This window comes from Copidosoma floridanum, unplaced genomic scaffold (genome assembly GCF_036245765.1).
Source record: "Copidosoma floridanum isolate Cflo_tuat_1 unplaced genomic scaffold, Cflo_Japanese_pri ptg000009l, whole genome shotgun sequence".
Lineage (NCBI taxonomy): Eukaryota > Metazoa > Arthropoda > Insecta > Hymenoptera > Encyrtidae > Copidosoma > Copidosoma floridanum.
The window spans coordinates 6,803,874-6,818,046 of NW_028321886.1; the positions used below are offsets into that span (position 1 = coordinate 6,803,874).

A 14,173-nucleotide genomic window follows, 5' to 3' on the forward strand; every position below is an offset into this window, starting at 1 on the left:
AATCATCATGTAAATATTTGGGTACCTTTCGCCATTTAAAATATTAATGTTATTCAAACACATTTATCAACTGGTAAATTTTCTTCTGTATCGTGATCTAATGTTTTTTATTCTGTAAAAAAAAAAAAAAAAAAAAAAAAGAAAATAAAAATAAATTCAGCTATACACTATCGGTCGCATAATATTGTATGTTATGTGTATAAAATGAAAATACCGCGAGCTTTTTATGACATAGTATACTGCTTAGACTGGCGCTCGAGCGTTTTTTTATCTCGCTACACTTCCTACGACTACCTCTTTTTTTTTTTTCTTTCATACCTAATGCACGCGCGTGCGTTTTTCAAAAGATAAGGTAGTCACATATATATGTAAAGCTCCAGATGGCTGCCAAAGCTGCATTCCTGCATGTGAATGTATTGCATATGTAATGTATACAGTGTCGGTTACGTGAGCGCGCTACAGTGGCATTATACATAATAGTCGGACAAGTGCGTGTGCGTATATATATACGCGTATAATGAGAACAAGTGCGATATACGTACGATCAAAATAGAGGTGAGCGACAACACGTGTGCGCCTGATTGAAGGGGTTAGTACGGTATACGGTACAATTCAAAAGTTACAATTTTGCTTTTTTGATTAACCATGTGAATTATTATCCTATTATAATATTACCTATACTAGATCGGTAGACCTAAAAATTTGACCCGTAGTGATACTTTTATTTATTTAAACTGCGTCAAAGTAATGATTGGAAATGTGTATACGGTGTGGGTCCGACACTCCTAATGTAATAGACAAAGGGTTTTTTTGACAACCTGTAATTGCTTATTGTATGTGGGTATTAATTTTTCAATATCTAACTCAACAGTATTAGTTAAGTAACTTATATTATCATGTATATGTAATGTCTGAACTTTCGTGAGTGGATGCAAAAACGTGTTTTTTTTTGTTTTAACAATAAAATTGTATAACACTACAGCTGCGCAAGTTTTTTTGCTTTTGTCAAAATGTTTCTATCCGTTTTTCTCTGTACGAGTAATGCATTCAAAAGTTACGTGGCCTAGTATACACTCAGCTTTTGCATCAATTTAATTGTACTTGTATATGTATACCAATACACGACTCGTATTTCAATACTCACACACACGTAGCATCGATTGTATACGCACAGAGTGCACAAACACTATAAAATAGTTTCGTGAGACGCCAATTGTGCGACATTTCCACTTTTGTCCCTCAATGATTGATAAAAAATACCAACTGTGTATTTTTTTGTTACTTGTTGTACATCGCTATGGACAAAATCTGTACATGTTTATAAAAACAGGAAAGATTAACGGGGGAAAGACGGATAACAACAATTCACTCGATCGACTTTCTTTGCACGTGCCGTAAACGGAGAAAAAATCAAAGAAAACAGCAGCTCTGCAAATAGAGCAGAAACAAGTATCTCATAAAAAAGTGGAGTAGAATTCAAGCAATGCCTTCGGAGAAAAAAAAGCGCTTGCCGACGCGATCTTTCTCTCGACGCGGCTCCTCCGTGCAGTTATGTATATATACACACACAGAGCGACGAAAGCCGCTGCATATAGTCCTTTTCTTAACGTTACCTCGTTCGCCAAGGGCACGTACTCGACGTAATCGAAAGCGCCCTCGTCGTTGCCGTAAGCGCGCCGGTGTCTCTCGACGCACTCCCGACCGACGGGGCATAGGCATCCGCAGCAGCAATCGAACCACCGCCCGAACACCCCCATCTCCTTAAGCAACGACAACTTTGATAATTCCACCCTCGAACCCTCGCGAGTACCTTGCTCAGACTGAGGGATATTTCATCTCTTGTGGCGCACCAGCGCTCTTTCTCTCTATCTCTTGGTCGGGTCGACCACTGCCTCTGCCAATTTTCGTTATTTTTAAACAAACGCGACATTGACTTTGTTGTGCCGAGATGATGAACCAGCTACACTACCATTGATAATGCGTTACACACATCCAACGGATGCGATATATTGGATTCTCCTCGAAACTCTTTCCACTCCCTTGAAACGTACACGTATATATACGTAGCAACAACATATACAGTATACGTGTATTTTTAGAGCCGGCGCCTATACCCTACGCTATATACGTCTATTTTAATTTTGCCTCTTCTTCTTTTTCTCGGCGGTACTCGTCTCTCGCGTCGTCTAGCCGATCTAGTCTCGGACACGCTAGTGATGACAGCACAGCTGCTGCTCCACCGCTGAGATGCTGCGGTATGGAAGATACTTTTCACGCCACGCGGGGCTTCTTGAACGACGACTGCTGAGAGATCACTTATTCGTGCTATGCTATTTACGTTATATACGCACATCAACAGTTGAGATTACAAGTGTTTTTTCGCCAGCAACGTTTGTACAATTGACAAAATATATCCGTATGTCTCGTGAGACGATAATTGGTATACATTACCTTGCATCTGGAGTGTAATAATCCGGTGGTGAATATAATATTTGCCAATTTAACAGAGCACTGCACGATGTAATTGGAAACAAAACAAAAATAGTGGTGTTTTACTGTATGCAAAACTTAAAAATTCATGAGTAATCAAGTATAAGGCTACGCTCAACTGGTTAGGTCGACACCAACAATAGCAACGCCCAACATTTAATTATGTTAACATGGCAATACCATGCGCCGCGCTCTTATGAATAACGTGTAAATGGCACTTGTAGCACACGATGCGACACAATTGTATGAATGAACAGACAATGTATTAGGGGGACTATTGCGTGTAGACGAGTACCCTGTATAACTGTTTGCACACATATATAAATATATATATATGTATATGAAATGTACGAGTATACACGTGCCAGACAGCAGGGCATGTGATATTATGCTCTTTCTTTATCCATCTTTCCAATTCTCCATACATATAATATATATCATATAATGTATATGACTCCATGTAGCGTGCGTGCATGCATCCGAGTAATAAAAAGCAGTCGGTGATAAAAGTGGTAAGTATATCACGCGCTCGCTGCACTTGGCCGTCGATTCTATGTTGAATATCGATTGTCGCGATATGCCACGCGTGGATACACGTATTATTTCCGCGGTGACAAAAAAAAAAAAAAAATCTGGAAAGGTTAAGGCTTGCTCCTTGTCACTTGGGGAGTTAATCATCATACATCAGTCTCGTAAACAAAGGGACAAAAATTGCCGATAACATCTGTACATATTATTTGCGCGCGGTGCAAATCAATCGTTTACATTATCGTTACATTGTAGGATCCTTGCGGTGGGTGCATATAATTATATTTCGAGTAAAAATTCTCATCCGCATATAATGACATTCCGGATTCTGATTGTAAGTGCAGCACAGCTCCTCCAGTCGGCCGTACAACAGCCAAAAGAGCGAGGTCAAATAAAAGTGCGTGCTTGCGTGCATGCGTATATTGTATAGTGTTACAATATGCAAACACGCATGGAATTGGCAAAGAATGACGCAGGTGGTCGGTAAGGAAAAAAAAAAAAAAAAAAAAAAAATGACTCGTGCTAAAAGCAACCAGACACCAGGACAGACCAGCTTTTGCGTAACACACACGACTTGCTATATTATGCACGTTGTGCCAACCTACTTATATAGGTACTCTCGAACCGTAAGCGCTTACTTCCGACTGTACACACACGCACACACGCTCGAAACGTGTAATTTCATAGCTGAACAGTTTGACAATGAGCAAAAAGGGGGGAAGGTCTAGCGGTGTTTTCTCTCCAATTATCGCTCTCTTGTTGTTTACACCGTTACTTGCATACAAAGTAACGCGCCACAATCGTTTTATTAAGATAAAAAGGCGATGTCAATACAATTGTGTTGGTATGCGTGTCTTCATTATCAACCAAAGTGCCTTAACTCTTCTTCTGATCATAAATATAAGTAGAGAAGACGTTTTCTTAATTTGCAATAGCAAAAGCTGCAGGAGAGCATTGGCAAGATCTAGGGCCCTCATTACATTTCAATACGTCACGGAGGGAAAAAAAAAAGGAGCTAGCAAATACTTTTTTTTGTAGAGGCTTCTGGATAAAATAAAGGCACGCGTATGTGCTACAAAATGATAATATATGTGTTGTACGTTTTATACAGTTCTAGATTAACAAAAATTTAATTTTTCCGTGACTTAGGATTTTTTTTAAGAAAAAAATTATAAAATCCAGTAAATTTGTCAGATAGAGCATCAAAAAGTACCGTGCACATATTTTTTCCTTCATCACGTGTAGCAAAAAATATAACGATGATGCAGTGCATTAAACTTTCGCGTGACCTCACACCATATATTCATTTAACATACTTTATTCTCCAACTTTTACACGCTTTGTTTAACGCTACGAAAAAAAAAAAAAAAAAAAAAAAAAAAAAAAAAAAAAACAACAACTTGTGACCAATCATTTTTGATTACCTATTTGACGGACTTACAGCATAGTTTAGTAAAAAATAGATGGGGTGAACTTAATTTTTTGAATGCTTCTTTTACGGGTGTACGTAAGAAAGAAAAAAAAAAAAAAAAAAAAAAAAAGCAAACACACGAATATACTTTAAATACATTAGGCGTCAAGAAGATGAATGTTACTAAAGAAATAAACTTCGTGTGAGTGAAAAAGCTAAGAAGATGCTTAATATAATAGCAGATAATAGACGACAAAGTTATAGGTAGGCTTGGCTAACTCGCGAGTCTTCTTCTGCCTAAAAAACGAATTCGTCTTCTGCAAAATAAGTATACGACATGGTATTGAGTCAGTACTGCAAGGGCAATAACACAAGTGAACGACTGTACCTCGAGCTCCACTCTTTCACCCCTCACTCATGGATATGACTCACCCAAGCCTGTTGAGGAGGAAAAAGTTTTTTTGCCGTTTTATTTCTGCTCGCTTCTCCCCTCGCGCACAACATTGGCTTCAATCGTAGTGTTACGTCGGCGCAACGTACTATTCGAGCCTAAGCTTTCGCTTAATAACTCGGGACTCGCACTGGGCGCGTAGGTGGGACGCGGGGCTAAAAGGTAGTTATTTTTCTTGTCTGAGTATTTGAAAGGGGGTGAGGGCGACCGTTTTGATTAAATCGACGCGGTTGTCGAGCAATAATGTGATGCACTTGTTCGCGGCGCGCCTCGGATTTATCGAGGATACCTGGTGTCACGTGCCGTACCGTCTAGATTTCGCGATCTAGAGGTTACCAGTACCGTAACGAGCAAAGGTAGTTATACTCTAGAGGTTACGCAAGGGGGCAAAAATGGTTTAAGTTCGCGACCGGTCTAGGATCCACCAGTACCATCCGAAGTAAATGTGATTGTCCTAGACTTTACGTGAGAACTTATTTGTCTATTTAATCTCGTAACGTGGTATTTACCGATACCAAATTTCAAACTCTAACAAAAACACGTCCGCGTTTGGAAACGAGAGAAAAAAAAAGAACTTGTCACTTTGCATTTGAATTCGACTTACTAGAGACGGACTCTAGCTACCTAGTCAACCGTTCGAGGGTGAAAATTAAACTGTGACTGTACCTCGCTTCGCAGTAGACTGGGTTGTAGCAGAGGCGGACTCTTACTACTCAGTCTACTTTGAAGGGCTATCGTCGAGCCGAGTCGAGTCGAGTCGAACTCCGAACTGCGAACTGATTTTCCTCTGGGCCTCCGGGCCTTTTTATTGCAAGAAGCGGACCTCGGTCACGATTTGGCTCGAAAATCGCAGGAAAACTTTCCGGGGGAAAATTTTAAAGAAAAGATAACAGCCAAAAAGTTACAAGATTTTATCATAACTTAATATTAACGTTGAGATGTGGTATTATCTTTATTAACGAATAGTAACCATTGTTCACCCATTCAATCGAGCCCAATGCAAAAAGAGCGGTGAAAATCGCTTAATATTTAGGTTTGATTGAATAGATGTTCAGCATCTCGTGGTATTAATAATAGTCTTAGTAGTAGTTAATTTTAGATATTAATAACTATAAAAATTGCTAGAATTTCCGCTAGTTACACCTGTACACGTGAGCATTGATCGGACTAATAAATAATCATGAATGATTAATTAACAACAGCGGTTTCTGTGGTTAAAACACTATTGTTTTTTTATTAGTGAACTATTATATTGTTAACTTACTTAGGTTTACCAATAGTTTCCATTCGTTGTTAGTTGTAAATGTATTTCGAAATGTTAGTAGCGTTTTGTCAACCATGGTTTTCTATGCTTGTCGTAGGAGAGGAAGTCGGCTCAGGGTGCCCTGGGGAATCGGGAATTCCGTTACCCATGTTGGGGGCAAGAGTGCGGACTCTCTCTCGACATCTCTGTGTCAGGAAAAGGGGGAAGTGCCATGACTTTCCCGCTGTCCTTTACATTTGAAACAGTGACAGTTTTTAACAAGATTACAATTTTGGCTATTGCAGTATGTTTATGAAATTGTTAACGCGATACAAAAGGGTTGTACAGTAAACCATGAGCCTGCGAACATGAATGGTAAAAATCGGATAATTCTTTGAAAGTCAATAAGATTGCTTTCGTAGGTTTATGTAATATTGTTGCTGGCTAATGGTGTAGCGTGTACAGGTTGTATTAGCCATAGTCTATGGGTCTTAACTCTAAGTTATCCTATAGTTTTTAACATACTCAATCTATATATATTAATATCTAATATTAAATCTCAGCGCAGCTGTTCCCAGTTAACCTGTTGCATCTGTTATTTCTTTAAAGTTATTTTATTATTTTACGCCTTGAAAAGTATTTCATTTGATTTCTTTTCCGGTCAGCATGGACCAGTGTGCATGTATGTGAGTCATGCATGGGCGTAGTACCTTAGCTACGAGCAATCTTGAAGGTGATTCACCTCTTTGCAGATGCACATTGGCCCCTGCATTTAGTGTTGTAAAATCGGTACGGAAAGTTTTGAAGAAAGGGGAAAAAAAAATTTTAATGTGGATACACCGTTGTTACAGTAGGCAATAGAAAAAATCAAGCTCGCTTTGAGTGCTGTTGCCAATAGTTTGGAAACAATTTTTTTTTTTCCTAATTTAATGTTGAATGAATTTTTTTTTTTTTTTTCGTACTTTTGGAACGATACATCCTATACAATAAAATTCTTGTACATTTTTATCGATAAATTAAAATTATTATCCTGTATTTATTCAATTTCCTGCTGCACAAACGCACATTGTTACATAACGCAATCCGTACTTTTTTTTTTTTTAACCAAACGATATCAATATTTCTGAGTAAGTACTGCTTTAATAGCCTTCAATGAGAATCACAGCAGCCAACATGATATCGACTTACAGTCCACTTAAGTTTTAAGGTAATAAAAAAAAAAAAGACCGTAAAACAGCTGTATTGCCAACAAAGTTATTATACATGTACTGACGCTACGTATCGCGAAACACCTGCCTCCAAGTGTTAATACCATACATCTCAGGTACAAAAATATATGCGGAGCAAAAAACTTTGGGCATCAATTTATTCAAACGTCACGACTGTAAGTACATTATGGGAGAGAGGAAAATAGAAAAATGGAAAGCGGAAAATCCCGTCGCGCCAATAAGAAGCGCAGCCAGTGAGACGAGTCATTCGTATATTATATACACGTCAAACGCAAGCAGCGGAAACGGTATAAAGTATGTATACATGTAAAAAAGAGAGAAACCTGCATGTACGCGTGTGCATATGCAAATGTAATAAGTGCACGAGAGTGAGCGCAAGAGTTATGGGTAAAATGGGCATACCTCTATTGTTATTATTATTATTTTTATGCTATGTACCTGTATGCAAGAGAGGAAAAAAAAAAAAAAAGAAAAAGAAAAGAGAGCCATGTAATGTATCGCGTGACGTGAGCGTCGCGTGGTGCTCCTTGACATATCCAATAATCGGGCGTGAACTGAGGCAGACACAACCACCAGACGTATGAAAAAAAAAAAGACACTGCCCCCGCGCCACATGCGAGAGGGTAGAAAACATAATGGTGTTTTTATATATATATATATATATACATCCTCGTGCTTTCATACTATATACACCTATACTGCGAACAGTATCTCTCTCGATTTCCTTTACCGATGGCCTGCGCCATATTTATACATCGATATCAATATCGAACATATATATTTGCACAGCACCCTGCACGACCCGTCTTACCTCTGCAATAAAGTGATTGTGCCCCATTTATTGAAGGGGGAGAGGAGCAGGGGTATCGGTAACTTTTGTTGGCGAATGCAATAATAATAATAATATATGCGACTCGAGAAAGTGTTATACGATACGAGAGGAGGGTCGGCTGAAAAGTAAATTACCGAGCTCGGGTCTGCTGTCGTTTAACTGGATCTCCTTTCTCCAACAATCGTGACTCATTGGACGTTTCATAGCGAAGCTAACTCGATTACGCTGCGCGGCAATAAAGTCGTACGCATGTACGCGTGTTATTCGTAATATCATCCATGCTTTTTTCACGTGCATCGCCAAGCTTTATCCATACATATAGATTACTATCATGCACTAGCGGGTCTAACAGGCGACGAAGCTTCTTTGCATGCGTTATTACGATTCAGAAAATTTAATCGATGCGTGTATGTGTTATGCAAGGACTCAAAGAACAAGAAAAAAAGATAAATACCAATCGGTTGTGATGCACGAAAGACAAAAAAAAATACACCATGTGTACATACATGACGAATGAGAAAGGAAGAGGAACAGGAGTTTCAAGGATGTGAAAGCTAAAGCTCTTGGCTGCTGCAGCTACTACTCGTAGTTTCGTTCGTGAACTACGTCTCGGATTTCCGATGCTTCAACGTCACTTGGTCTCGATTGCTCGGGTACGTGTGTATATATGTATATGGATTTTCTTTACGTGTACTGCAGAAGGAAAGGTACAAAAAAGCTCGTTAAATTTTCAACGGTACACTTGAAAATCATGTACATGCATGTGTGATGGGCTGCAACGACGCTGCTTTGTAGGTGTAATCAATACTGCTCCGTTTGCTCAAAGAACGCGTTTAATTAATCTGGAGTTTGTTTTACCGTTTTTGCGAGAATATGTGGATTTGCGTTGTCGTTCGTCATTATATTTCTCTCTGAAAATATCGAGATGAAAAATCTACGCGCTTTGGATGATGTATATTTTTTTTGTTGATGCAAATTACAAATTGAGTTGTTTTCTTTCGATCAAGAGATTAAAAAAACGTAATAAACAAAACAGTCATGTCTGACGAGTAAATATAATATCAGAACACAGTTGGTTTTCTGGGAAAAAAAATTTAATTTGAAGGTAATACCACGAATCTGTCAGTCAACGCTCAGGGTCACGTGTTTGGATGAGAATTACTCGCCGGAAAAAAATTGTTATAATATACCTACATCTAGACGGTATCAAAGCCAGAATCCATGAAAAATCATTACTGTTATTTTCTTCCGTACAAAATTTCTGCTTTCTATACACATCATTTTTTTCTGTATACCAAATACAGAGCAGCTGTGGGTGACGTTACAAAAAACACAATTAGCGCTTTCGAATTGTAATTAATCAAAAAAATGCATGATCTTATTGACCAGAAAACAATGGGTCATTGATTGTAAGACATTTGAGATGCTTAGATACTCGCTTAAATAGCAACACATACTGATAAAATAATTTGCATCGGCAGTGCTAGTATACTGCTCAGTTGAGCTTGGATTTAAAATTATACCCTTAAAGCGACCAATTAGCAACAAATTCTGGTTAGTTCTAGAAATAAGTACCGTACGTGGCTACATCAGCTTGACATTGAGCCAGCGTTTCCATTGTTTCTCGAAAACGGCTACAGCAACAAAATCTGTTTTTTGGCAACTAATCATTGTAACAAATTAGTCATAAATCATGGTGTATATCTATAGTTTTGTGGCCTTACAATGTGGCTATTTCTGGCCTACTAGAGACCAGCTGTATAAACTTACTCGCTGATAGAAAAAATATCCGTTATGACTCGCTAGTATAGATTAACGCACTGAAAACAAATGAAAAGCTCAAATTACTCGACGCACTACAATGATTTTGATTATAGTTTTTATAGGGTTTGTAATGTTAGGGTCGAGTCACATACAGTTAAAGTATTGCCACATCTATAAACATGTCTTCTTGAAGAAAAAACAATAATAACTTGAGGGATAAATCATTCAAGTGCTTTCTATAGGTCTACTAGGTCTTTCCGGCGTGAAAATACATAAACATATACTAATGTGTCTTTGTTCACGAAAAGGATTATTTGCTAAATAATGTGATGGGACAGAAGTTTAAGAACATCGTGTCATACAAACATACCATACATGCCTAAGACTCCAGTCAAGTCTGGCACTTGTGCATTACCTTTCACTCGACAAAGGGCGGAAGTACGACCTACGCTAGTCTCTCTCTCTCTTTTTCTTGCATAGAAGCCTTGCGACGACTCGTGTCTTATTGTGAAAAAGGGAGATGGAAAGAAAGTCGAAGGTGTGGCTACAGGTGTATGTATATAAGTGCACGGGAAGGTTTCGTATACTTAAGTACGCAAAAACCTATATATACACGCACACTCTCCCGGGACATGTTGTTATCGATCGACGTTCACGCGTGGAATATTCTCACTCACTGGCGTGTTGTTGATGCGAAGGAGGAGTACTTACGAGCAAAAACAACGATCGAGAGAACAACTAGTTTTTAACCGCGTTAGTGGCTCACTTCTTGCTTATGCGTGTACTTAAGGTTCTCTCAAATTAGAGAGAGATACAACACCCGCATCGTTAAATTGTACAAAAGCGCGCATGATTCCCGTGCAGTGTAACAGGGTCGGATTAATCAAATTTGCGAGACATGGAAAATGAAGACCATTAGCCTCCTTCTTGCCTGAAAAAATGTATAAAGCCAACGACGAAAAGAGAGAGGAACTTGAACGCCTCGACTGATAATCAGTCAGCGACACCACGCACCATATGGGTACTTATTACATTTGATCATAATCGGATCAGCGGCACTTTTGCTGATGGAACTGCACTTCGATGTACACCCCAACAACCGCTTCACGTGCAAATGCTTGTAGGCGCGTGTGAGGTACACTATAACCACCCGCCCTTTCAGTCAAGGGTCGCCGTCGCCAAAGCCACTACGCGAACGAACGACGCCCTTCTTCATAGATAATAAACGCCCCGACCTCTCTAATCTTCGCCTTCCTGATTCCTCAACCTCCTTTTTGGTTGTTTGACGTATGCAAATCTTAAACCATATGCTACAAGTCGTTTCTGGTGATGCTGTTGACGCAATAAGCACGTATTTAACAGGGTCCGTTCCAACATCTACGTGCGTCAAGTGCCCTTTCGATCTTCCGGGCTAACCTCAATTGTAAGTTACCTCGCGGTAACACGACCCCCTTTGTCATTTGCCAAACAATTTCCGCAAGCGATTCGATTGATCACTGAACGGCTTACAAATATGCACATTCACTACGTCATGTGTAATATTTAAAGCTATGGCTCAAATCAGCTGATGGCACACTATTGTCGGACGATTTTTTGTTTGTTATACCCCAAGAGCAATAACAAAAAGGTTGACAAAAATATAAGAATGATTCAATTTTTTTTTAATCATCATTGAATACTTTGTTAATCGAACATGAATCATCTTTGAACTTTTTTTTTTTTTTTTTGGTAATTGGGTGACGGAAAACCGAAATATTATATTTTATGTACGAAATAATTTTTATTTTATCCGATCTCAGCCATTGCGATATAACCACAAGCAGAAAATGAGAGGAAGGCTGAGTCGGCTTTTTTTATATTTTCCGGTGAAATAAAAATCCTTAAAGAAATTTGTCTTGGCCTAGTCTAATGTATTTGTGTAAGTACCAGTAAATAGTAGCAGTATATCTTGACGCTTTGGGATGCTATACGAGCTTTTGTTTAGAATAAACCTGTTTATATGTAATTTGAATTTTGAGTTATGTCTAAATCGATTTCTATCTTCAAAAAAAAAAAATATCACAATTATCACTTGAATCGAATATCTGAAACAATCATCAATACAGAATCATCTTGAAATTCAATTATTAAATTTTTAAGCGTACACCGGACGTATGAGGGAGAAAAACACCGCGAGCACAGGTGAATCAGGAGAGTTTCATATGTCTAGCAACCATATATATACATAGGTAAGTGATGCACACATGTATGTGGGTATATATATCATATAAAAACGCGCAAATGAAAGTTGGCCACTTCCGTGAGAGTCCAACTTCATTTATACTTCACCGACATGTTCGTGCATGGATGTTCTAGAAAATGCACGCAGTATAAAGTTTGGGGGGGGGGGCTATAGTATCCTCGCCTTTTTTGTTGATGAGAGGGTATCGATTTTTTCGCTCTACTTTTCGGTAGCTGTAACTCCACGGATACCATCTCCCTTCCAATCGCTGCATGGACTTCACTTAAAAACTGAAGACACCCTGAAAAACCCACGGAATTGTATGTCTCTCTTTCTTAAATTCTTTGTATAAGTTGAAAAAAAAAAAAAAAACAAGAGCATTCATACGCATTTATACATCGCACCACGGTGACAGATTAATGTTGATCTCGCTCGTAAATAGCTGTATCGCGATTTTAAGGATGAATATTTTTCAAAAGCCTTTTTCTACGCTTTTCAGCTTATAAAACAAGAGAGGGGTGTACAATAACGATACTACATCCAGTATAATATCGGAACTCGACACGAAGGCACGCATAAACATTTTCCAAGGGCTTACTGCTCGCACTGGGATCTAGGGGGCTCCCACGCGATTTTATACATCAGGTGTACTATGTCCCAGCCGCCTAAAAGAGCCTTTATGCACACACGTACATTGTAATAAACGATTTTAGCTGTCCGAATACATATATATGTATGTAGGAGTTGGCGTTTGCTCGGGAAACAATTGAATAAGTACAAGCTTGGGCGAACGTTTATGAATATTCAGGGATGCGAACGCGTTATGCGCGGGTGTTTGTTGGGGATGATGTCCTGCACGCGTTGGAGGGAGGAAGCTTCGATCTGCAGGTGTTGGGTACACACATATATATATTAACACACGTATAGCAATCAGCGAGGGCTTAAGGTCTCTCCCTCTCTCTCTCTGACTTACTGTGCTTTATGAAAAGCTTTTGTAAGTGGGGTATACATAGACGCGCTGCCAGTGCTGGCAAAATCAATTTCACGGGTAATATCGCACATACAAGGGGGACCACCTATGCATATGTATACAAGCTGATCGTATAATATCGCGTTGCACGAAATTAAAATGAAAAGTTTGTCCGCGAGCTTCAATTACCTTGGAAAGTCCGATATTCAAAGAAATATATATATATATATATATATATATATATATATATTCTGCGTGAAAATAAAACAATGAAATGATATACTTCTTCTTTAAATATTTTTCTATATGTTCTAGTCTTGTGTGATTGTTAAAATCATTTATTTGCGGTCAATAGCAAGGCAGTGACAGATAAGTAAAAATAGGTATTCAACGATGATAATTTGGCTTAGTAAATATAATTATATTTTCATGAAGAAGAAACAGGCAGAGATATGTGAAAATCCAATGCCTTAACAGTTACACTGAAATAAGCTCGGAAATAAGTAAATAGTTGTAATGTTAGTCTTCTGAACAGTGAAAATTCTACAGACAACGGAATATTGCCGATGATTTTCATTCATACATTTTTTCACCCCATAAAATGCATTGTTTGAATTGATAATTTGCACAGTAGAATCTCAAGTAAGGTAGTAAATATTCGATGATAAAAGACAATATCGGTATAGATGACCGTCAAATAGCCGAGGTACAGCCAGTTGACTTTTATATATATATGCTCAGCGTAAATTTAGCACGCGCTTGCCCGAACGGAAATTGTAAGTATAGGCGATCAGTAGGGCCTACTTAGGCTGCCTCTCTTGCCAACTGAGGTCCTACGTTGACAGCGTCAGGTGGCGTTTGGTAGGCCCTCAGTAGGCTGCCTCCATTGACGTAACATAACCAACTTTCAATCGATAAATATAGATATGTACATATGAGAATACACATTTTATTATAATTGAACAAAAGTCATGCTTCATTTCAAATCGTACTTCGAATCATATTTAATTTCTTCATGAAAATTTTTTATCACG

At 38.6% G+C, this 14,173-nt stretch overlaps 1 protein-coding gene across 7 annotated transcripts in view; it reads right to left on the reverse strand.

Annotated features, from left to right (window-relative positions):
• The window catches only part of Efa6 (Exchange factor for Arf 6), a 42,891-nt gene that overhangs the window by 13,921 nt on the left and 14,797 nt on the right, over positions 1 to 14,173 (reverse strand). The window contains exon 1 of one of the 7 annotated variants that reach the window (XM_089589882.1): positions 4,862 to 5,515. The exons of the other annotated variants lie outside the window; for them this stretch is intronic. Within the exon in view, the coding sequence (XP_089446008.1) occupies positions 4,862 to 4,933 (72 nt within the window). The 5' untranslated portion in view covers positions 4,934 to 5,515. Of the gene's footprint in view, positions 1 to 4,861; positions 5,516 to 14,173 lie in introns of those variants that run through there. 7 annotated transcript variants of the gene reach the window in all.